At 39.5% G+C, this 26,498-nt stretch overlaps 1 protein-coding gene across 2 annotated transcripts in view; it reads right to left on the bottom strand.

The window, feature by feature from the left end:
* UNC5C (unc-5 netrin receptor C) overlaps positions 1–26,498 on the bottom strand; it is a 560,809-nt gene that overhangs the window by 76,889 nt on the left and 457,422 nt on the right. Inside the window, exon 9 of one of the 2 annotated variants that reach the window (XM_073589804.1) lies at positions 5,894–5,959. The exons of the other annotated variant lie outside the window; for it this stretch is intronic. Coding sequence (XP_073445905.1) covers positions 5,894–5,959 — 66 coding nt within the window. The remainder of the gene's footprint in view (positions 1–5,893; positions 5,960–26,498) is intronic. 2 annotated transcript variants of the gene reach the window in all.

Below are 26,498 nucleotides of genomic sequence, written 5' to 3'. Positions count from 1 at the left end.
ACACACTCTGACACATTACTTTTTTCTTTCTCTATAAAAATGTCTTCTTGGCAGGGCTTTAACTTTATGCCAAAAAGGAGTTGTGGAAAATTTTGATCTCATATTTAGGATCATCCCTTTTTGTTCTCTAACTCATTCAAAACACCAACTTGTAAAAATCTTCATTTTTATTGGCAAACTGATCTAATTTCTATAGTTCTTGAACACCAGGATGACAAAAAACCTGCAATGAGCTGACAGCAGAAATGTTCACTATGTCTACCTCCAGACTATAAAATAAGTGGTCGTATGCTCTCTTTTACATCGTCCACTGTACATCCACTCAACATACGTCCAATATTCAATGGTCATGTAACCATTTTAGATAAAACAGAATATTTCAATTCCATAGGAACCTTCATTTCTCATAATGTAAATGAATAATAATTCAAAGCAAGGAATGCTATGAAGCTACAGTTGGCCTAAGGCAGGGACGTGTGAGCATGCTGGATGTAAGAAATGATAAATAATGGAGCCCGCTCTGCTTACATTTTCAGTTCTTGCCATAAGATAATGTAAATGTAGGATTTAACATATAATATACTGTATACTTTATTCAGTATTTAATCAGATTTCATGTGATCTTTCCTATTCTAAGTCTATTGTGGATATTGTAGGTAATAACTTCCAGCTCCACCAAGTTTCTGTCCATAATACATTCTGTATTTACCGTCATACTATCTGCAGTAAATATTCAGAAGCTCTACATGTTGGCTTGTGGTCACAAGCAAGGTGCTAACAAATAAGGCAAAACTATGAATGTCTATGAGTTTTGCATACTTCATTATATTACTAAGATTACATAACTGTGGGTCGTGAAAATAGGCAGAAAATGATCTTCCTAGTGTATTGTTTTATAAAAGCATAGTGAAACTGTGATGGTTGTTGTGTAGCCCAAGTCTGTTCATATCTTGTTTTTGCATCCGGTCATATATGCAAAATGTAATCTGTCCCTCTTCTAACATTAAAAGGCGGTGAGATGGTGGGGATTAGGGATGGGCAAATTTATTCCAGTGAAATTGAATTCTACTCAAATTTTACAAAAATCTGAATTCTCCAGAATACAGATTTTTTGCCATTCTCTCTGTACAGAATCAGCAAGGCCTTCATGTTGCTGAACCATAAACCGAATCAAAAGAAAAACCCGAATTTTTGGTCAAAAAATGTAAAAATTAAATAAAATATATAAATAATAAAAAAGTCATAAAACAGATGTAAGATTAAAATACCTTTATTGAGTAATAGTAATACAAATACATATAAAAAAGATATAAAAAAGATGTGTGCTCAAAAGAATTTTATATACACCTATATAGGTTAATAAAGCACAGCGTTCCCCATTAATAAACAACTATATTTTATCCCTCTATATATTAGCTCCTTAAATGAGTGACATAGAATATACAGAGCCCATATAGGCTCAAACAAGTGTCTGTGCATAAAACCGTGTGGTAATGCAAAACAATCAACAAAGAGAGGAACCAATATGATGGTATAAAGTGCAAAAAATGCAAAACACAAAAATAAATATAAAAAAGTGAATGTGGGGGAAAGGAGGGAAGAATAGAGGGTATATACCTTGGAGGAACGCTGCTGGATGAGCTACACAGGCCCGACGCACGTTTCGGAATGAATCCTTCGTCACCCCCTGACGAAGGATTCATTCCGAAACGTACGTCGGGCCTGTGTAGCTCATCCAGCAGCGTTCCTCCAAGGTATATACCCTCTATTCTTCCCTCCTTTCCCCCACATTCACTTTTTTATATTTATTTTTGTGTTTTGCATTTTTTGCACTTTATACCATCATATTGGTTCCTCTCTTTGTTGATTGTTTTGCATTACCACACGGTTTTATGCACAGACACTTGTTTGAGCCTATATGGGCTCTGTATATTCTATGTCACTCATTTAAGGAGCTAATATATAGAGGGATAAAATATAGTTGTTTATTAATGGGGAACGCTGTGCTTTATTAACCTATATAGGTGTATATAAAATTCTTTTGAGCACACATCTTTTTTATATCTTTTTTATATGTATTTGTATTACTATTACTCAATAAAGGTATTTTAATCTTACATCTGTTTTATGACTTTTTTATTATTTATATATTTTATTTAATTTTTACATTTTTTGACCAAAAATTCGGGTTTTTCTTTTGATTCGGTTTACAAATCTTCTCTCGAATGGTCTACCATTCTTCCAGTGGCACACATTTATACACGTTGATAAAGGTATATTAAGGGAATTATAACCATTTTATTATTTATTGTTATATATATATAATATATAATTTTTTTTTTTTTTTTTTTTTTCGTGTTTTTTGTGGTATTGCCTTAAAATCAGGTTAATTTGAGCCATGTTGCTGAACCATGAGGTGTTGGCAAAAAGTTAAAAAACAAACAAACTAAAATTCACCTAACCGCTTATCTGTCTGGTTGCCCAGGCTGCTCAATGCCCGCCTCCCGGTCCTCAGCTGCTTTTGTTTTATGCCGCAGAGGACTGGACATCAGCCAGTGAGCAGCTCATTTGTCCAGAAAGACAAGTGGTAAGGTGAGCATTAGTTTTTGCTTGTTTGTTTTTACAACATATATTTATTATATTCTGGAGTCTATAGGGGTCCCAAAGCATAATAAGGAACATTCAACGTGCAGCAAATACCGTATTTTTCAGACTATAAGATGCACTTTTTTCTCCAAAAATGTGGCAGTGGCGGAGGAGAGGGTCACAGAAGGCTGGAGCTGGCTGTTGTGCCAAACCCATGTGCTAAAGAGAAATTATTATTCACTGCTCGCCATACCCATAGTCCCTCCCACCTCTATGCACTGAAGGTGGGAGGCAGTATGAGCATGGAGAGCAGTGAATATTCATATCTCTTTAACAGTGGGCACAGTAGCCACAGCCTCCACCTCCTGCAGCGGCTGGGCGATCATGTGTGCCCGCTATTAAAGAGAATAAATATTCACTGTTCCCCACGCTCATGGGAGTGGAGAGCAGTGAATATTCATTCTCTTTATTAGCGGGCGCACATGATCACCCAGCAGCTGCAAGAGCTAGCGGCTGCAGCTAAAAGTGTGCCTGCTATTAAAGAAAAATGAATATTCACTGCTTCATACTCTCATAGTCAGCACAGGGAAGGTAAGTAGAATGGTTTATGTTTTTTTTCTCTTTTTATGATGCGGGCCATGCACACCAGGATAGGAATGAGGGGGCCATTCATACTAGGATCTGTCATGGAGCAGGTCTTGGGGATCCTAGTTAATGATAAGCTTAGCTGGAGCATCCAGTGCCAGGCAGTGGCTGCCAAGGCAAACAGGATCATGGGGTGCACTAACAGAGGTCTGGAAACACATGATGAGAGCATTATACTGCCTCTGTACAAATCCCTGGTTAGACCTCACATGGAGTTCTCTGTACAGTTTTAGGCATCGGTGCTCAGGAAGGTTATAATGGAATTGGAGTGAGTACAAAGGAGGGCAACAAAATTAATAAAGAAGATGGAGGAACTACAATACCCAGAGAAATTCGCAAAATTAGGATTATTTAGTCTAGAAAAAAGACGAATGAGGGGCGATCTAATAACCATGTATAAGTATATAAGGGAACAATACAAATATCTCTCCGAGGATTTGTTTATACCAAGGAAGGTGACGGTCACAAGGGGGCATCCTCTGCGTCTGGAGGAGAAAAGGTTTTACCAACATAGAATAAGATTCTTTACTATTAGGGCAGTGAGAATCTGGGATTCCTTGCCTGAGGAGGTGGTGATGGCGAACTCAGTCGACGGGTTCAAGAGAGGCCTGGACGTAACAATATTGTATCTTACATCTATTATGTTCTTTAGATGGACTTAAATCTGAGGATTTATTCTGACCGAATATAGGCTGAACTGGATGGACAAATGTCTCTTTTCGGCCTTGCTAACTATCTTACTATGTTAATAGGATAGGGATGAGGGGGCCATGCCTATCAGGATAGGGTTGAGAAGGTCATGCATACCAGGATAGGGCTAAGAAGGCCATGCATACCAGGATAGGGCTGAGGGGGCCATGCATACCAGGATAGGGATGAGAGGGCCATACATAACAGGATGGGGATGTGGGCCATGAATACCAGAATAGGGATGAGGGGGCCATGAATACCAGGATGGTGATGAGGGGGCCATAAATATCAGTATGGGAATGAGGGGACCATGTATAACAGGATGTGGATGAGGGGACAATGTATACTAGGATGGGGATGAGGGGGCCATAAGTTAGTGAATTAGAGACATATATACCAGGATGGGGATATTGGTACAGAATTTACCACATTTTTTGCTTTAATTTTTTTTCTATTTTTCTCATCTAAAACCTAGGTGCGTCTTATAGTCCGAAATATATGGTTACTTTGCTGAAAATCTGATTTTACTGCAGAATCGGTGTGATTGTAGGAATTTGACTTTTTTCAGATTCGTTTATCTCTAGGGAATATTCATCATGAGAGGAATTTTTGAAGTCTTTTACAATGGAGGATGCATTGCCTATATTTGTGTCAAATTTCTCAAAGTTTCATATGATGCTTGATACATTTGATAGATTTTTAGATATACAGTAGCATTTCTATGTAGAGTTGTTTTTAAATTTTTATGATGCACCTTACTGGAGGAAGAATTGTAACTTGTTATGCAATGCTGTTAAAAATTAGCAATTCATTAATGGAACGTAAACCTTTTTTAATTATGACAACTTTCTTAAAAGTGTAAAGAGCAGTGTAAAATAGCAGAAAGTTGTGAATTTTTGATCAAAAAATTAACAAATCCTTGATCAATCCCTTTCTGTGTGTTACTTGACAATTAAGTGAATTTGAATCAATTCTGTAATTCTGTCACCAGATTTTACAATGCTTACAAAATACATTAATAAATGGAATTTGTCAGCAGGTTTGTTTGCTCTGTAATCTGAGAGTATCATAATATAGAGGCAGAGAGCTACTGGGCTGCTTGCTGTAGATTCAATAAAATCAGTTATATCAGCAGGAGATTATCAATAGGGGACTAGTTGTCTCATGTCATGAAGCCTTTCTGCTGTGTGTAGCCTCCCTCCAGCAATGATTAGCAGCTTTTTGCCAATTTACAGAATACACAGAACTCTGAGCACTGCTAGATCTGCAGCAGAGAAAACTGTGTTTAAGTCATAAGACAAGCAAGCAACACATTGTTGGAATCAGGGTCTCGGACATTAAATCATGCTGTTCTCAGATTACCTAGCAAAAATATGGTAACATATTCCTTTTAAGTAGATCTGTTGAGGTAAGTGTGCTTGCTTTTGTATACTGTGTCAAAATGGCTGTTTAGTCCTTTTTTTGAAAGTTTCAATTTTCAAATGTACACTGTATGACTCCAGCTGCAGCTTGTCTCATAAAATCTTCATATTAACACTGGCATTAATTTTCAGCATAAATACACCAATCTCATCAGGTCTAAAATATTTCTTTATCTAATGTATGCAGTTTTTGTTGTGAAAGTATCTGATCTTTAAATCCATGATTTATACGTGAAAGCTTTATCCATAGATAGGACAAGTGTAAGCAAATCCTGCTCTTCTCTACAGCACGTAAACTTCTGCTAAGTTTCCACAGTTTGCCCAGTTTCACAGACGGAGCAAAATTTATTGCAGTAAATGAAAGTAAGAGCAAGCTCCAGACCCCAAATATAATATATGATACAATGGGTGCAGCCATCAAGGCACTTGTTGTGGATCACATGTACAATGTCTTTTAATAAAGTAGAAATAAAAACATAATAATAACAACAACAATAATAACAACAATGATAATAACATAAAAAAATTAAAAATCAAACAAAAAAACTTACAAGGATATCCAAACTCCTTCTGTGTTTTCTGCTCATTGGTTCGAGGTGAAAGAGGTAAAATCGGGCCTTAAAAAGGAAGAAAGAAAAGAAAAAAAAATAAAGGAAACAAAAATCATATGAATAAAATAAAAATTGTAAAATAACTCAAATGAAAATCAAAAAGATCGACTTAAAGGCAAATAAAGATTATGATGCTAAATTTTCATTGTTGACATCTAATCCCAAGAATTTGCTTTTATTTCAAAGTATAAAAGTGTAATTTTCGAAATATCCAATGGTTGCGTTGCATGGATCGCTGAAATGTGACTGTATGATATAAGAAGCCCTACGGAGGCACACACCTAACACTGGAAGTGTATAGAAAGCAACCAGAAATCTACTTTAAAAACAAAGAAACATAGACTTAGATTGGTTGAATTTTGAAAGTGAACTGATTAAAGATTTTCTATCAACACCCTGTTCATTATAAAGGCTTGTTCACATAACTGTGTTTTTGGTCTGAGTGTTGTTTGTGAAAAAAATGTACCGCACTCAAACCAATGTTATGTCAGTGGGGCAGTGCAGAAGAGCGATTTTGTGTGTGAAAAAATGTAGCAGCATACACTAGTTTCTTCCATAAATTGGATGATCCTTACGCATTTAAGTCTACGGGTGTGCAAAAAGAAAAAATCACATGCCATATGGAGTCACAATATAGTATCTGAATTTTATGGATACATTGCAATTCTGTAACATAGGAAACTATGATTGGTCTTGGAAATTATTGCAAAAATCGGATTGTATCAGGACTGCACACATATGACAAGTGAGAAAAAAATCTGAACGATTGTTTAATATGCTTGTGTGAACTTACCCTTGGGATGACCCACCCTTTTCATTAATAAGATGTTTGTGATGGCTTGGTGTTGCTGGGGAAAGAAAGTTCCCCTCTATCACTTTTGTGACTTATACAGAATACTGTATGCCTGTATACATAGATATGGACAATTTTTTTAAGAGATTAAGGTCATTGGTACATTGTTTATTAGAAAGCCTCCAAAGATTAAACTATGTAAAAGAATATCCATGTTAATATTTAAGTAAGTACTGTTTTATCTGCCTTCCTCAATTCCATGATTGTTAGAATGCTACCCTAAAGGGAGCCCGCTTGATAAGACATAATATTATCTAGAGTATGACATATAATATCATCTAGGGTATGACATATAATATTATCTAGGGTAAGACATATAATATAATCTTGGGTATGACATATAATATAATCTAGGGTATGACATATAATATCATCTAGGGTATGACATATAATATTATCTAGGGTAAGACATATAATATCATCTAGAGTATGACATATAATATAATCTAGGGTATGACATATAACATCATCTAGGGTATGACATATAATAACATCTAGTGTATGATATATATTAATATTATTTAGGGTAAGACATATAATATCGTCTAGGATATGACATATAATATCATCTAGGATATGACATATAGTATCATCTAGGGTATGACATATAATATTATCTAAGGTAAGACATATAATATCATCTAGTGTATGACATATAATTTCATCTAGGGTATGACATATAGTATCATCTAGGGTATGACATATAATATTATCTAAGGTAAGACATATAATATCATCTAGTGTATGACATATAATTTCATCTAGGGTATGACATATAATAACATATAGTGTAGGACATATATTAATATTATTTAGGGTAAGACATATAATATCGTCTAGGGTATGACATATAGTATCATCAAGGGTATGACATATAATATCATCTAGGATATGACATATAATATCATCTAGGGTATGACATATAATATTATCTAAGGTAAGACATATAATATCATCTAGTGAATGACATATAATATCATCTAGGGTATGACATATAATATCATCTAGGATATAACATATAATATCATCTATGGTAAGACATATATTATCTAGGGTAACATATAATATCATCTAGGGTATGATATATATTAATAATATCTAGGGTAAGAAATATAATATCATCTAGGGTATGACATAACATATTATCTAGGGTAAGACATATAATATCATCTAGGGTATGACATGTAATATCATCTAGCATATGACATATATCATCATCTAGGGTATGACATATAATATCATCTAGGGTATGACATAATATCATCTAGGGTATGACAAGATATTATCTAGGGTATGACATATAATATCATCTAAGTTAAGACATATACGGTAATATCATCTAGGGTATGACATATAATATCATCTAGGGTATGGCATATATCATCATCTAGGGTATGACATATAATATCATCTAGGGTATGACATATATCATCCTGAAGCTTTCATCTTGGGAATGGAGTGACAGAACCACATTGAAGTCTGATACAATGGTGGTGGAGCAAAAGAGAAGAGAAAGGGGGCAGATGATAATATATGACAGAATACAGTGATTTCACATTCACGTGTCCAGAACTGTCATTGAAGGTTGTCATCCAAGATCGCTACCTGTCTAGCAGAGCAATACCTATAGAAATGGTTCAATGGAATACTAAAAGATAATGACTATGATGTGGGCAAAGGGGCAAAACATGGTGGCAAAACATACTGAAGCCATTTTAGTGCTTGTAATCACCAAGGTTCATTCACTAAAGAGCAATGAGAAACACATCTAGTCTTGAGTTTGATCCCAGGGTGTAGGTGAAATCAATTTTGGAGCATTTACATGATATTTCATGTGCCGAAGTGCCTCTCATAACCTGGTAATCGCGGCAGATCTAACTACTCATCTCGGCTTAAGGCTAGTTATGATTAAACTGTTATTAAATGTGTCAGTGTCTTTACTGCGGCTGTAAAAATATATGTTTAATCATCAAAGCACTACATACTGTGCACATCCATAATTAATGCACACATAATAATTATATGATAATTACGACCGGGAAGAGACTTAATCATATACATGTGTAGAAGGGTTAGGAGGTTCGTCTCACTGCTAAAGGATTGAGATTCATGACTATTCCGTCATGCACCTTTTATCAAATTCATGAACAAGTATGGACAAAGATGTCACTTAGTTGCTAAAACAGCAGAAATATGACAACCCGGAGAGCTAATTGGCTCATGCTAATGATATAAAAATGGAGCAGCTGCTCTTCTTATGATAACGAATTTAGGGAGAGTGTTGTCACATTGCACTCAGCAATAGGTAATAGGGACCATCAAATGAATAGCTCTCATTAAGACCTCGTACAATATACCTGACGCAGAAGCCCTACAGGTAAAAAAGGTTAAAGTAGAAGCAGTTATCTTACCGCTTTATTGGCCGTGGCAACAAAAAAAACAAAAATCAACTAAGGTAAAACTCACCATTATGAAAAAATGTACCATACCTTTTTTTTCTATTACCACAAATTCTATCCCATATATTTCAGAAGAATCTGGAGAGCTGGTTGGCAACCAGTATGATGTCTACAGTTATAACTGAAAGCTTTAATCCTCAAAAAAAAGTTTGTAACAGGGTCCACAAACAATCAAGTTTCATGTTCACTATTATGGGGCAGAGATGCTTTTGATCCTTCGCCCAAGGATCCAGGACTAAGTTGTGGCCATACCCTCAGTATCTTATACCATTTTTGCCAACAGTCTCATTTTGCCTGGACAGGTTCATGGTTAGACCCTTAAAGGTTTATGTTTACTCCATTCAAACATGGTTGTTTTTTGGGCATTATTGTGTATTCTGGGGAAGTTCATAGATATTTTAAAGGTGGGGCTTAAATGCACTGATTTTGTACATTAAAAATGAAGAATGCCCAACAATTATGCCACAGGTGACCTCTAGGGCAACTCTAACATAAGTTACCACCTAGCTTGTCCAAACTCCAGAACTGTGCAACGTGGAGATACAGGTGTAACCTCACTAGAATAATGGATGCATGGTGACAGAGAACTATTTCCATGTATTATCCCTTGGCTCCCCATGTAGCAACTACTTTACCTTGCTCCCCCTTCTCATTCCAGTAATGGCATATTTTTATAATATTGCATACAAAACTGAAATATGTCTGACAGAGGTAGATGTGCTACAGTAGTCTGAGAAAGCAGCATGACAGTCCCTGTGGAAGATTTATTGACGGCCATAAAGGATGTCACCCAGCTTAAAATATTTCCTACAATGACAGAAGAAGACAGGTTTAAGATTTGTTATTAGATTTAATGGTGACTTCTTCAATCACGAGACAATTTCTTTAGACCTCATGCAGCCAGCTGTATTACTGCTGTGTTTTGTAAGGAGCCATTATAAGGCAAGGCTTGTGAATTTAACAAACTATTATGGCATTCTCTATGGTACCGAATTACTAAGGTAGAATATCTACAGTTTATAGCATTTGATTGGACATTGGATGGCGGGACAAAGTCTAGTTCTATCTACCAGTACATGAGGCTTAAAATGTGCAGAACAATGAAAATATGGCTGCCTTATATTCAAAATAAGAGCCACATCATGTTGCTTGTGTGTGGATTGGTGCTTTTGTAGGAATGAATCAGAATTATTTATATTTTAACCCCTTAATGTACCACGATGGAGAAATCCAACATGGAGTGGGTCAATGTGTGTGGAGAAGGCACATATTAAATAGCCAGTATCATCCTCTGTCTGAGCTCCGGCCAGGCCGCTAACCATTTAAAAGCCACTGTCTATGACTGACAAGGGTATTTTAATAGATTAGTCAACGGTGTGCTCACTCTCATTGTCTACCTGTGACGCGATTACAGGGGAAACAGTTGGGTTTCAATGGGAGTTGAGGGGCTGCTGAAGGCCTCATGACTAATGATGAGCGAGTATACTCTTTGCTCGGGTTTCCCCAAATATGCTTGGGTGTCCTCCAAGTATTTTGGCGTGCTTGGAGATTTAGTTTGTCAATGTAGCTGCATGATTTGCGGCTGCTGGACAAGCAGAATACATGGGCAGCACGGTGGCTCAGTGGTTAGCGTTGCAGCGCTGGAGTCCTGGGTTCAAATCCAACCAAGGACAACATCTGCAAGGAGTTTGTATGTTCTCCCCGTGTTTGCGTGGGTTTCCTCTGGGCACTCCGGTTTCCTCCCACACTCCAAAGAAATACTGATAGGGAATATAAATTGTGAGTCCCACCGGGGACAGTGATGAAAATGTGTGCAAACTGTAAAGCGCTGCAGAATATGTTAGCGCTATATAAAAATAAAGATTATTATTATTATTATTATGTGAGGAATGCCGGTTTGTTGGGGAATCTCCACATGTATTCAGGCTGTCCAGCAGCCACAAATCATGCAGCTGAGGCGATGAAAACTAAATCTCCGAGCACGCCAAAATACTCGGAAGACACCCGAGCATGCTTGGGAAAACCCGAGCAACGAGTATACTCGCTCATCACTACTCATGACTGCTATTTCAGTACTCATGTGAAACCCAGCCAAAGGCTGAGCTTCATGGGAGACAATGATTTACACTATATACTGTGAGATATGTATAAGCAATCGAAGGATCACAGGTTAAAATCCTCTGAAGGTACTGAAAATAGAGTAAAAACTAAAAATTGGATTTAATATATAAAAAATTGAATCAACCCTTTTTTGCTAATAAAAAAAAAAGAAATATATATTTTTTTAAATAAACATATTTGACATTACCACATTCGTAATAGTCTGGTATATGAAAATAGATTAATAAATGTTGTAAGTGAAAAAAAAAAATCAAAAGGCCAGAATTGCAGTTATGTGGTCACCACACCACCCTAAAAAGTGCAATAGAAAGCAATAAAAACCTCATATTTATCCCAAAATAGCATAAATAAAAACATTGGGTCGGCACTGAATTAAAAATGATCTATGCAAGTTTGATATTGTCATAATCGCACTGACAAAGAGAGTCTTGATTCTAGGTTATTTTTACCATGCAATGAACTCTGTAAAAAGAAAACTCAAAATTCGATGGCAAAATTACTTTTTTTCCACCATTTCCTCTGAATTTTTTTTTTACCCCCTTCTCATTTCATATTGAAAAAAGTATAGTGTCATTCAAAGCTACAAATCTTTCTGAAAAAAGCAAGACCTCATATAGACAAAAAAATAAGAAAGCAACACCTCCTGGAAAAAAGAGGAGGGGAAAAAAGATGCAAAAAGTGAAAAAAATGCCCAGTCAGTCTGAGGATAAAGAGCAATTATTTATTTTTGTAGTCATCATTGCCAGAATTATAATATTAAACCTTTTCCAGAATTTTGAAACCTCACCACTATACCGCCTGTCAGTCTGTCTGCAATCCTATTAACAAATCTTCTCTAATCATAAGAAGCATGAATGAAAGTATTCCAGTGAATTAACCCTAAATGCCATACTAGTTAACATTGCCATGATTTAGCTCCCTCCACTTCCCTAACCTTCCGCACTAATGAATTGTATAATAGCACCTAATTACATAAAATAAAGTACAGCTTTTCACATTACTGACAAACATTCTATAGCAAACACCAAACTCTTTATTTGTAATAGTTTAGCAAATGCACTAGAAATAACAGATGTTCCACAAATCAGTTGTCAAAGCATTCCTTAAATTTAGAGGCAAAGTGTAAATTTTTAATAGAAAAAATCGTAATGGTAAGAAAGGCTTCTATGTATACACCGAGCGTGGAAAATGCTTTGTGATGAAGATGGCAGTGATCAAACAGAAGATAAGAGGGATTGTTTGCCATTTTAGTAAATACTACATGTCTGGCTTAGTCTCAACATTCTCAGTGAAGATGTGAATTGAAGGGATTTTCTCTTCTACTTTTTTCAGGAGCCTTCCCTTGCCTCCTGGAAATTGACAGTACAGAGCAAATGCTGGTCTCTAGTGTGCTATGCCATGCTGCTAGTGGAGGCACTTATCTACAGTGACATATGAAAGTTTTAGCATTTAATAAATTACTCTATAGAGATAGATATGGGATAGATAGATAGATAGATAGATAGGACCCATCAGAGAAGTGTCACCTTGCTGTGGTTGATGGGCACACATGAATTGGCCAATTTATGCGCGAACAACCTTTGCTTTTTTTGAAAGTACATCAAGCTGAGGGACAATGCAGTTGGAAGTTGTTATTTCCATTGACACTATATGTCTTGGCATTCACAGAGCCCAGACCTAAACCCAATGGAGCATCTCTGGAGAGACCTAAAAATGGCTGTTCACCAATGTTCACCATCCAACCTGAGGGAACTGGAGAGGATCTGCAAGGAAGAATGGCAGTGGATCCCCAAATCCTGTTGTGAAAAATTTGTTGCATCATTCCCAAGAAGACTCATGGCTGTACTAGCTCAAAAGGGTGTGTCTACTCAATATTGAGCAAAGGGTCTGAATACTTATGACCATATGATGTTTCAAGTTTTTCTTTTTTAATAAATTTGCATGGGGTGCAGAGGGTACATTAATGAGAAAAAAATGAACTTTTTTGAATTTACCAAATGGCTGCAATGAAACAAAGAGTTAAAAATGTACTGTAAAGGGGTCTGAATACTTTCCCTACACACTGTATATATATTTGCTAAAAAACAAAGGAAACGTGACATCTATAATTATAGACCTTTTAGAGATAATTTCATCTTCAACTTGCTTAACTGTTCAAAATAACAGTAGTTTTTACCAGGCTTGAGAAAGGTCTGCACTCAAGGCCGAAACGTCGCCATATGGGCTATTAAATAACACTTCTTTCTAAAATTTCATATGGTGTGCTGCCTCCATCTTAAATGATTTCTATCTATCTATCTAGTAATTAAATCATGGAGGGGAGTGTCACGGTTCATGCTTGCTTTCTTGTACAATATAAGGAAATCACTGGTCTCCCAGCCATATACAATGATCTGATTTACGGATATGCATAGAGAGAGTTGGCATATGCTGCTTTGCCTAAGCTTTTAATTGATTAAATGATAAAATGATTATTAATCATTTGCTATTGAGCCACTGAACATAAGTTTTAATGGGCTACCATAACTCAGGAACGTACAGCAATTATCATTAGGCTGTAAGCAAGAAGTAAATAGAAAATGCAGCTATCTGCATCTTTTTTTAAGATTCTATAGAGAATACAGCTCTTTGCTTCCACATTCATATTTTATAATGTATTCCAGGTTTGGAGGTATTATTCACAGACCACTCACTTAGGTCATAATAAAGCTGTGTGCCGTAATATTTACAAAGGATCCTGTCATAAGAGCCACTTGTAAAATCCAATACAGTGCCTGTCTCATTGCTTCACACTAAACCATCAACATGGAAGGGACTGTAGGTGCAGTGTCAAAGGGTCTCATGACTTAATAATTATAGATGATGATGAGACTTGGCTATGTTTGTACAGCTCTCTTTCTGTAAGTTTTAAGCATACATAAATACACCATAAATGTACTTGAAGATTGGAACAACACTTTACGTTCATGACCACCCATAGTGTTGGCAGCGGATTATTCAGGATACTCTATAAGCGTGTGACAACAGAGTTTCTTTATTCAGGAACAAACAGGAACATTATATGATAAGCTTAATAGATCAGGAATAAATCATTTGTGTGTCTCTATCTGTACAGAATCTACAGCAGGCTGCTTCTCTCTTACACAGACACAAGAAAACAGGAAATACAGTCACATGCTCTCCCTGTGTGAGCCTCTGGGAGTTTTTTTTTTACTTTATAAACAGCATACAAATCTAGCAACTAAACACTCAGACAGGAATGGAGTTGTTGCACTAAACATATTCTAACACATAGACTTTAAATGCATTATACTCTGAAATGTCTCTGCAAAGTATAACAGGAGCACAAGGTCATACAGTTGTGAAAGTGGTGAGTCGGCAGTTTGACACAGCTGTACTCTCCACAGAGAAGGCAGAAAAGGTTTATTACCATCTCTGCCTTCCCGATCCTTATATACACAGTGCTAACCAAGAGATGTTTATATACTGAATTATAAGAAGCACTATCAGCACTTCTTTCTCTAGAGACAACAGTCATGTGATTCCTGGATGTAAGGAGAAAGAAGGAGCTCTGCTATACAACTTAAACACAAGTGATTATCACAAAATTAGAATATCATCTAAAAGTAATTATCTCAGTAAATTAGAATAAAAGCTAATAAACACCTGAAAAGGCTTCCTAAGAGTTTTAAAAAGTCCCTTTCAGTAGGCTCCGCAATCATGGGGAAGACTGGTGACTTGACAGCTGTCCAGACATCAGTCCTTGACACACTCCACAAGGAGGGTAAGCCACAAAAGGCCATTGCTAAGAAGCTGGCTGTTCAGAGTGCTGTATCCAAGCATATTAATGAAAAGTTGAGTGGAAGGAAAAAGTGTGGTAGAAAAAGGTTCACAAGCAACCGTAATAACTGCATGTCATGATACTAGTGCTGGTGGACCTGCACCTCTGGGGTTAATGTTTTGATCTCAGTGCAGACTCTTACCTCCACACCTGGGACTTATTATGGTGGCCTCTCATTGGTTCTGGGAAAGCTTCTCATAGCCTCAGGAAGCTCCCATCCCTGTCAGTTATACTTTTGCTCTTGGCATAGTGTGGTGACCCCTGAGTGTGTTTGTGCTGTGTACTGGTTGCTTGATACTCTGTGTACAACTCGGTCTGTTCTCTGGATGTTGCTTGTTGGATTCTGCTTGGTACCTTCCATGTCTGTTTGGTTTTGACCCCCGCTTGGCCCCGACTATCCGTTCTGTCTCATCCCTGGTACTTTTCTGCTATCTCTGTGTATGACCTCCATTTTGCCTGACTCTGAGTATTTCTGTTTACTGTCCTGCCATCTCTGGAAGCAGGATGCTAAGACCCGCCCCTTGCAGTCACATGACCATAGGTCCTTCACTGCTTGCTAAACTTCAGCGTCCCCAGGTCCTGTGTGTACTTTCCGGCTGTACCTGACCCCGGGCCCCCCTACAGTGCGGGTGAGTCCCTGCTCAGCGGAGGCTGCACGCCGGCGCTGACAGGACCCTGACACTGCAGCCTTGAAAGGATTGTTAAGAAAAGGCCAGTCAAATATTTGAGGGAGAGTCACTAGGAGTGGACTGCTGCTGGAGTCATTGCTTCAAGACCCATCACACACAGACATATCCAGGACATGGGCTACAAGTGTCACATTCCTTGTGTCAAGCCACTCATGACCAATAGACAACGCGAGAAGCGACTTACTTGGGCCAAGGAGAAAAAGGAGAAAAAAATGTGTTGTTTTCAGATGAAAGTAAATTTTGCATTTCATTTGGAAATCAAGGTCCCAGAGTCTGGAGGAAGATTGGAGAGGCACCAAATCCAAGTTGCTTGAGGTCTAGTGTGAAGTTTCCACAATCAGTGATGGTTTGGGGAGCCATGTCATCTGCTGATGTAGGTCCACTGTGTTTTATCAAGACCAAAGTCAGTGCAGCCTTATACCATGAAATTTTAGGGCACTTCATGCTTCCCTCTGCCGACAAGCTTTTTGGAGATGAAAATTTAATTCTCCAGCAGGACTTGGCACCTTTCCATGCTGCCAAAAATACCAGTACCTGGTTTAAAAACAACAATATCACTGTGCTTGATTGGACAGCAAACTCACCTGACCTTAACCCCATAGAGAATCGAAGGAGTATTGTCAAGAGAAAGATGAGAGACACCAGACCCAACAATGCAGACGAGCTGAAGGCAGCCTGGGCTTCCATAACACCTCAGCAGTGCCACAGGGTGATCGCCTCCATGCCACACCACATTGATGCAGTAATTGATGCAAAAGGAACCCCAATCAAGTATTGAGTGCATTTACTGAACATACCTTTCAGTAGGCCAACATTTCGGATTTTAAAATCATTTTTCAAGCTGGTGTTATAAAGTATTCTAATTTACTGAGATAATGACTTTTGGGTTTCCATTGGCTGTAAGCCATAATCATCAACATTAACAGAAATAAACACTTGAAATAGATCACTCTGTTTTTATTGACTCTATATAATAAATGAGTTTCATTTTTTATATTGAAGAACTGAAATAAATTAACATTTTGATGTTATTCTAATTTTGTGAGAAGTACAGTGCCTTGCAAAAGTATTCGGCCCCCTGCAACTTTTCAACTTTTTCCCACATATCATGCTTCAAACATAAAGATACCAAATGTAAATTTTTGGTGAAGAATCAACAAGTGAGACTCAGTTGTAAAGTTGAACGAAATTTATTGGTTATTTAAAATTTTTGTGGAAATTCAAAAACTGAAAAGTGGGGTGTGCAATATTATTCGGCCCATTTACTTTCAGTTCAGCAAACTCACTCCAGAAGTTCATTGTGGATCTCTGAATGATCCAATGTTGTCCTAAATGACTAATGATGATAAATATAATCCACCTGTGTGTGGATTAAAGGTTGAAAAGTTCCAGGTGGCCTAATACTTTTGCAAGGCACTGTATTTTTAAAATGCGCAATTAATGTATTTTATAACTTTATGGGGCCACAATGTTTGAAATACAGTTAATGAAGCAATAAATGCATAAAAAACAGGAAAATAAATGTAAAAAAAGCTAATACAAATCAATGTTACTATCTCTGCCCTGTTGAAAGAAAAAAATATTTGTCCAAAATTTTAATAAAATCCTCACGAAAATGGGAACAAATTTTAAAATACATTTTAGCAATGCTTTGAGGTCGTAAGAAAAAAAAAGTGAAAGTCAGACACATATTTCCTTTATTTTTCCACCAATATTTCCCAATATCCGCCAAAATAAACTGGAAAAAAATGAACTATTTAATTCATGATATTTGCTATCGGTAAGACATGTTGATAAAATTTCTAGAATTTGGACGAATATTCATAATAGATTGCTGTAGACCGCTAAAATGCTAAACAAGCTCTTTTACTGGTGCATGCGGTATCTGTAACTCGCCCCTCTGCCATAAGAACTAGAGAGAGATGTAATGCTGGCTGCAACTAGCATTCCGCATCCTACAGTATTACTTGCTTTATTAGATCAGTGAGGGTGATAATAACTGGAGGAAACTGGAATAATTCACAAATCATTTTAGAGAATAATTGGAGTGTGATTAAGGAGATGACGAAGATAATTAGGACCTCAACTGGCGCGTGTATGAGCCACTGCTACATTTTAGAATAAAAATGTACATTATGAAAAACAATTCAATATAATCAAAACTGTCAACCTCTCCAGGGCAGCAGTAAATGCGCCAAGATGTTCAGGGAAACCCAAAGTATTCACAGAGGAATTCTGGAGTTAATTCCAAACTCTCCGAATTCCTAGTTCCAAATTCATTCTCTGCATGACTGCAGCGCACAACTGGCCAAGGACTGTAAAATAGGATGAGAGACGCTCAAGTCAATTTGTGATGTGGCAGCAGGCAGAAAACAAAATCTCTCAATATAAACTGCAAATTCATGCAGAAATTCAAAATACTTCAAGTTTCTTTCCAGGATAAACCTTATGAACAATTACAGCGAGCCTTGTAAAGGTTTCTGCAAAGCACTGGGATTTGAGTAGCTAGAGAGGGAAAAGCACGCACCGGATACTTAGAGTAATGTGAATGGCATAAGGAATAATGATTTCAAGAGAATTGTAAGAGTCCAGAATTTGTGCTATGTTCTCGCAATATTGGAAATTTGGGACAAATTAAAAGGGTTGTCTGGGAATATTTTTTTATTGCTACACAGGCTAGTGGATGTTGAAAATAACAGCAACACCAATATTTTCCCAGCCATACCTCTCATTACTGCTCATGAGTAATTGCAGTGGTGACATTGTGAATACAGCATACGTGACCACTGCAGTCAATCACTGGATTCAGCAGAGATGTAGACAGCATGAATCACTGATTGACTGCAGTCATAAAGTATGTTGCAGTTGTAACATCACCACTAGAGCCTGCCAATAAAGACTGGATGGAGCAGTAATGAAGACAACAGCAATTAAAAAATATTCCCCGATAACCCCTTTAACGCTGCACTTTAGAAACTCACATTTAATGAAAATCAGACTTGTATGCGCTGTAAGTGCTTCACAGGTCCCCTCTTATTGGTGTCACAATTACTGCATTTAAACCCATGGTTTATTTTAGTGCTGCTTGTTCTCCACACTCTTAAAAAAAAATAGAATTCTGTGCAACCTCCTATTACTGAACCTTTATGGTGTGGTCACGATAGCATGGATTGTACCTTTACAACACATGTGTAACAGTGGTCAGGCAAGTTAAGTGGATCATAGCTCATGAGTGAACACTTCAGAAATGTGCCACACAGGTTAAATAAGGAGGCAGCTAAGAGATCAGAAATGGCTGAACAGTGATACAATGAACTAGTGAGTCAGATGATTGCAAAGCCACAGTGCACCTGTCCTGAGTCTGTAGCAAGGAGAAGGATCCATGGTTGAGCTGGGCCTGCTGAAAGGAATAATGACCATTTAATCTCACAAGATTGGTTTTATATTGCCTATTCAAGGACAATTGCCTGTTTTACCCTAAAACGGCCCTTTGAGAGGTACATTGTCAACTTTTCCAAGAGACAGTTCCTATAACTGCTGGTAACTACCAAGTTCTGTGCCTCCACTTGGATGTGTGACCACCAAGTTCTATTCTTCACAACTGTGTGTAACTGCCTGAAAAGGTGAACTGTTTGTTAAAACCTTGAAGCCCTTAAAATGGTTTCTACAGACAGACTTGACATAACTCACTATGCAGGTCTCAGAGGTACCCTTTAACCCCTATATAGGAATGTGGATGCACAATAGGACCCCCCGAGTTGCATCCATGCAATAGTTGCTAGCCAATGGAATAAGCTCACAGAGGAAAGTCACATAGCCAGGTCAAAAACAGAAAGGGTAAGTACAAGACAAAATCAGGAAAAAGAGACAAGGTAAAGATTTAGCTGAGGTCAGAACCATGAGGAATGAATGAATCAAAGGCAGAATTATCAGGCAGATTAAGGGTTAAGTCAATCCATGGTCATCAGTGGTTATCAAATTAGTTGGGAAAGGCAGCAGAGGATAACAAAATTAACACACCAAGGTCAGTGTAGACTTCTAACTGGCAATTCCTAGCGCACTGCAGGGAGATTTAATAAAGTTCAGGTCAGATTAGAGCAAATTAGAGCAGAAAGCTAAGGACAGTTATGGACTAGCTTTTCTGCAGAAACTTACACACTCCTTGGCTAGAAGTCACCAAAGGTCCGAGTCACACTAATAGTATTTAATCCAAACAAAAGGAGAAAAAATACATCCACCCTAAAAGTTTTTAATCATTATTTAAGTAGACACACTAGAATCATATACCCAAAAGAAACTACTTAATAATCAGACTTTTTCATAATACTCTTCAAATAGACAATTTTTATTGATTGTAGACACCAACAAGACATTATTTTAAAATTTGTTAAAATACAATAGAGGAAACAGGTCAACACACACTGTAAAGGGCATGTCACACTAAGAGATATCGCTAGCAATATCACTATAACTAGTGACGTTATAGCGATATTGCTAACGATATCTCTGTGTCTGATACTTACCTACGACCGGCTCCCCTGCTGATTATCGCTGATCGCGCGAGAACGTTCAGGACTGTTTCTCGTCGTCAGCTTCCTGTGGCGCTTCCTGCTGTGAGGACGAGCGACGCGTGGAGCCGGGCGGGAGGACGCAGGATCGCCTAGTGTGACAGGTAAGTAGCGATCCCCGTCCCCAGCGATGTCGCTAGTGAGATCTGCCTGTGTGGCAGCTCACTAGCGACCACTTAGCGATGTACCAGTGATCCTGACCGCGTCATATCGCTGGTCGGGATCGCTGGTACATCGCTAAGTGTGACAGTACCTTAAGAGTACAATAAATCATGACCCAGGCTATATGATATCTCCAAGAGGTTAGAGGACAATTAACATTACCATCTGTGAAAAAGTGCAGTGCTCATGTGCAATCTATTGCTAATATACTTCATCTACACTAATGGAAATATCATATAATATATCAAGTAACATAATATTATCATTATATATAATAATAATAATAATAATAATAAATTTTATTTTTATAGCGCCGACATATTCCGCAGCACTTTACATTTCAGAGGGGATTTGTACAGACAATAGACATTACAGCATAACAATAATCACATACAGTAGATTATAACAAATACCAAGAGGAGTGAGGGCCCTGCTCGCAAGCTTACAGTCTATGAGGAAAGAGGTAGACACGAAAGGTGGGTGGTAACAGTTGCCCTGATTGTATGGACCAGCCATAATGTTAAGTGTGTAACAGTACAGACACAGAGGGCTAATGGATGCATAAAGCATGTGGGAACATGATGCTGGGAACCTGGTTATGGTAAAACTTTTGGCTCTGCCACACAGGGATAGGTTAGGTTAATGTGTTGAGGCGATAGGCCAGTCTGAATAAATGCGTTTTCAGGACACGCTTAAAATTGTGGGGATTGGGGACTAATCGTATTGACCTGGGAAGTGCATTCCAAAGAATTGGCGCGGCACGTGTAAAGTCTTGGAGACTATATATATTAGAGACTCTGTAAAGTGCACAGTGCATTTTTCATGTTTTGAAAATAAATTTAAGCCATAAAGATAAAGGGTTAAATGAACTACCGACCTGGATTCATGCTGTGCATGTGAACGCTGTGGCCTCTCACTCCAATGCGTGTTTCACATGTTTGCTTCCTCAGGGAGTGATGAGGTAGGTGAGCAAAGCAGCCCTATATAATGGGCATGATTAGATTGTAAGCCAATCATAGGCACCATGCGGCGCATCGCCAGCTGTCGCATACACGGCGCTCCCGCGATAGCGCCGTCCATGACGTCACAGGCGAGGCCTTCATCGCCTCGTCTGACAGGTAAATAGCGATCCCCGACCCCTTTGATGTCGCTGGTGAGATCTGCCTGTGTGGCAGCTCACTAGCGACCACTTAGCGATGCACCAGCGATCCTGACTGCATCATATTGCTGGTCGGGATCGCTGGTGCATCGCTAAGTGTGACAGTACCTTTAGACTCCTGATAGAAATTCCGTTCATGTGTCATTTGGCAGGTATTATACCGTCTTGAATTTGGTATAGCTCTTATTTAAATCTTCCTCAAACGAGGTTAATTCAACCAAGGATAGCTTCTCTTTAAGCTTATCTTGTATACTACGAATTTGGCATTCTATAGTTTCCAACTTTTTCTGATCAATGGAAATAAGTAGCTCCAGAAAAGTTTTTGAACAATTCTGGCACGCTTCCTCCCACTTTTTAATCACATTAGCATCTTCCACCAAAAAGGATGGAAAAATTTGAACTCGCAAACCACGGGGCACCAGTTTACGTTGTAAATACTGTTCAAGAGTCTTACTATTCCACCATGTTTTGGTGCATTTGAGTAAAGGATTCCTGAGCTGCTGCTTATCTGATTCAAAATTACCATTACTATTATCAGAAACAGTGTTCTTATCTGTATTATCCCCAAAAATTGAAGAAATTTTCATAACACCTCAGCAGTGCCACAGGGTGACCGCCTCCATGCCACACCTCATTGATGCAGTAATTGATGCAAAAGGAGCCCCGACCAAGTATTGAGTGCATTTACCGAACATACCTTTCAGTAGGCCAACATTTCGGATTTTAAAATCGTTTTTCAAGCTGGTGCTATACAAAATGGGAACAGGATTTGAAAAAACAAAGACAGAAAAATTTCAGAGAGACCAGTCGGATTATCAACAGAATAAGGTCTACAAGTGGAGGAAGAGTAATAATAGATCCCGTACAAATTCAGTAGTGTCTATGTCAAGCACATCATCGCACCTTTCAACGGATACAAGTGCTTCAACAAATTCAAGACGGTATAATACCCGCCAAATGACACATGAACGGAATTTCTATCAGGAGTCTAAGAGAGATGATAATTTCAAGGTAATTAATTTATCTGATATTAATTTATCACCTGCCCATCTATCAGTTTTGTCTTTGGGTCTAATATTTTGTCCTGTACCCAATTTTGACACATTTATGGCTATTAAAGATACTTTTCTTTTTGCTCGAAAGTTGTTATTTAAAAATTTAATGACAACAAAAACTCTTCTGGTATGTCTCTCTCCACAGAGGCAGAATTGGAAGCGCTACAGATATTAGAGGAATTGTTTCTTGAACAGCAGGAATCCCCACATAGCAAGTTCCCTGATTTTATTAAGAAAAAGTCTAAAAACTTTCCACCAATTACTTTAAATTCATCTCTAGAAGTTTTTGTTAGAATGGTATGGAATGAGCTATATCAATTCCAAATACGTTATTATGAGCGGTGGAACGCACTAAATAAAATTAAAATAAAGTGCGTTCACCGCTCGGGGTCTACCATGCGGTAGATGACAAAACCGCTGCTGAAAGAGGCAGAGCACTCAGGCAGAGATGTGCACAGGAATTTAGCTGCAGTCAGTGCACCAAAACAGACTCTGTTATATGCACAGAGCTGCTAACAAAACATAAATACCGCTGAATCTGTTTAGGGTCACAGACTTCAGCGATGTGGACACGGTATTAAAGGTCACAGAAATAGCCTTACACACCAGGACTATCCCCTCTAGACCTACCATAAAACTTAAGGTACAAGGTGTCGCAACTGCGAACACCAGGGTGGCTGCAACCGCAACGCGGCGTGAACAGAGCCGCAAGCAAGGCGCTGCAAGAACGCTGGCGCAATGCAGGACGCTTAGCTGCTGCAAAAGGTATGGCTGGAGCGCGCTGGCGCTAGCGCTGCTACTGGCGGCTGCCCAATCACTCACTCAATCGTAATATCAGAGGGAAGGGGTTTCATAATAAGTCTTCCACCAGTCCAAGCATCCATCACCATACACACAGCAGCAGTATGAAAAATACTAGCGCATGGCGGAAAAGCCATGCGCACTTTTTATAGCGTACGGGACCTGCCGGAAATCTCCAGAGCCCTGAGCATAACCAATGGAATCAGGAGCAGGACCTGAGCACCTGACTCCTGAAGTCCAATGGTAGCTCATCCCATGACCATGCTCAGAAGAAGGGACGAAGGACTTAGCCTCTGGAGACAAATGTGAGGATCTGTGTTCCTGCATAGGTATTGTAGACACCAGATTCCTAACATTACCCCCCCTCCTAGGGCCCACCTCCCTGAAGCCTCCGACCCACCAGCCTGTGCCCGGCAATGGCACAGACCTCAGGCTCGCCAAACAGCGAACCTGATGTCCTAGTAGGTGAAACTGAAAACCGGGACATACGGATGGTATCAGCGGAGGTCAGGTCACCAGGTCTCAGGAGGGATATCCTGTTGACAATAGGAGCGGAAGGTTTAGGAGACCGCCGCCGTGTATCGACGGCCGTCACCACCCTCCGTTCGGGGAGACTGTCCCGAGCACATAACGTGCATGCCCGAATGAATTTTTTATGTCTCGAGCTCTATGGGGCCACCAATACGCTCCAGCCAAGAGCTTCGAGACTTGCATGTAGCCTCGGTGGTGAGACGCATTGGAGTCATGCGCCCAAGAGAGTAACTGAGCCCTAAGATGAGGAGGGACAAAGGTCTCGACAACCGGCTCAGACTCAGACCATTGCGGGGAGCTGGCTTCCGGAGAAACCGCACATACGTGATGACAACCGCAAACGGATTCCTGGTCTGAGTCTGTATTAAAATCGGTACGAGACACCTCCATGGGCTCAGGGGGTAAGACCTCGGGCTCAGGTGGCTCAAGAGACTCGAAAAATTTGGGAAGCGGAGTACCCTTCCGTTTTGAATGAGCACGCTCCAAGCTGCGCTCCGAAAAACAGGTCAATACGCGAGGAGATGGAAATCAACTCTTCCAAGGTAGTAGGAATCTCTCTGGTAGAAAGAGCGTCTTTGACGTGCTCCGCCAACCCTCTCCAAAAGACAGGTATAAGGGCCCTATCAGCCCACTCCAACTCGGAAGCCAGTGTCCGAAAACGTACGGCATACTGGCTCACCGAGAGGGATCCCTGAGAGAGTGCGAGTAGCTGTAGGGAGGTGTCATGCGTGACCCGTGGACTGAGGAAAACCTGCTTGATGGCCATCAGCAGGTGCGCTGCGGTTTGTATATTGGTATCACCACGTTCTCATAACGGCGTAGCCCATTCTAGAGCCTTGCCCGACAGTAGGGATATAATGAACGCCACTTTGGCCCGTTCCGTAGGGAATTGTGCAAACAGCAGCTCCAGATGGATCGAGCACTGGCTGATAAAACCCCTACAGGAGGCACCATGCCCGGAAAACTTATCGGGCAACGGGAGGCGGGTAACTGTCGGCGCAAGGGTAGACCTGGACAAACGCGCTACTGCATCCGTTAACGCCTGTACGGCAGCATCTGTAGCTTGCGCAGCTGAGAGAGACTTCTCAAGAGCGGTCACCCGGTCGCCGAGCTGCTTAACACATTGCAACAGTTGCTGCCGATCTGCCATCTCCAGCCAGACCCTGGCGCTAGTATTATGTTATGAGCGGTGGAAGGCACTAAATAAAATTAAAATAAAGTGCGTTCACCGCTCTGGGTCCACCATGTGGTAGATGACAAAACCGCTGCTGAAAAAGGCAGAGCACTCAGGCGGAGATGTGCACAGGACTTTAGCTGCAGTCAGTGCACCAAAGCAGACTCTGCTATATGCACAGAGCTGCTAACAAAACATAAATACCGCTGAATCTGTTTAGGGTCACAGACTTCAGCGATGTGGCCATGGTATTAAAGGTCACAGAAAGCCTTACACACCAGGACTATCCCCTCTAGACCTACCGTAAAACTTAAGGTACAAGGTGTCGCAACTGTGAACACCAGGGAGGCTGCAACCGCAGCGCGGTGTGAACAGAGCCGCAAGCAAGGTGCTGCAAGAACGCTGGCGCAATGCAGGACGCTTAGCTGCTGCAAAAGGTATGGCTGGAGCGCGCTGGCGCTAGCGCTGCTACTGTCGGCTGCCCAATCACTCACTCAATTGTAATATCAGAGGGAAGGGGTTTCATAATAAGTCATCCACCAGTCCAAGCATCCATCACCATAGACACAGCAGCAGTATGAAAAATACTAGCGCATGGCGGAACGGCCATGCGCACTTTTTATAGCGTACGGGACCTGCCGGAAATCTCCAGAGCCCTGAGCATAACCAATGGAATCAGGAGCAGGACCTGAGCACCTGACTCCTGAAGTCCAATGGGAGCTCATCCCATGAGCATGCTCAGAAGAAGGGACGAAGGACTTAGCCTCTGGAGACAAATGTGAGGATCTGTGTTCCTGCATAGGTATTGTAGACACCAGATTCCTAACATACGTAGACCTTATGATAACTTGACGCGAATACAGCGTAAAGCATTGAATGAACTTAAAAATATGAAACAGGTGCTATTTAAACCAGAGGATAAAGACGGTAATGTGGTGGTCTGGCCAGTTCAACAGTATGAGAAGTAGGCATTTTCCCAATTAAATAACATTGACTGTTACCATAGACTTGCATCAGACCCCACAGCCACTTTCCAGGAACAACTGTTTCATATTTTGGACGAAGCGTTTGACAAAGGTTACATTACAAAGGCAATATGGGAAGGATTGAGAGTGAATTTTCCGGTTGTGCC

The sequence above is a fragment of the Dendrobates tinctorius genome, unplaced genomic scaffold (genome assembly GCF_039654945.1).
Source record: "Dendrobates tinctorius isolate UK_male_01 unplaced genomic scaffold, ASM3965494v1 ptg000011l, whole genome shotgun sequence".
In the NCBI taxonomy this organism is placed as follows: domain Eukaryota; kingdom Metazoa; phylum Chordata; class Amphibia; order Anura; family Dendrobatidae; genus Dendrobates; species Dendrobates tinctorius.
The sequence above is the reverse complement of the archived record's forward strand: the minus strand, read 5'-3'. Positions and strand labels throughout refer to the sequence as shown.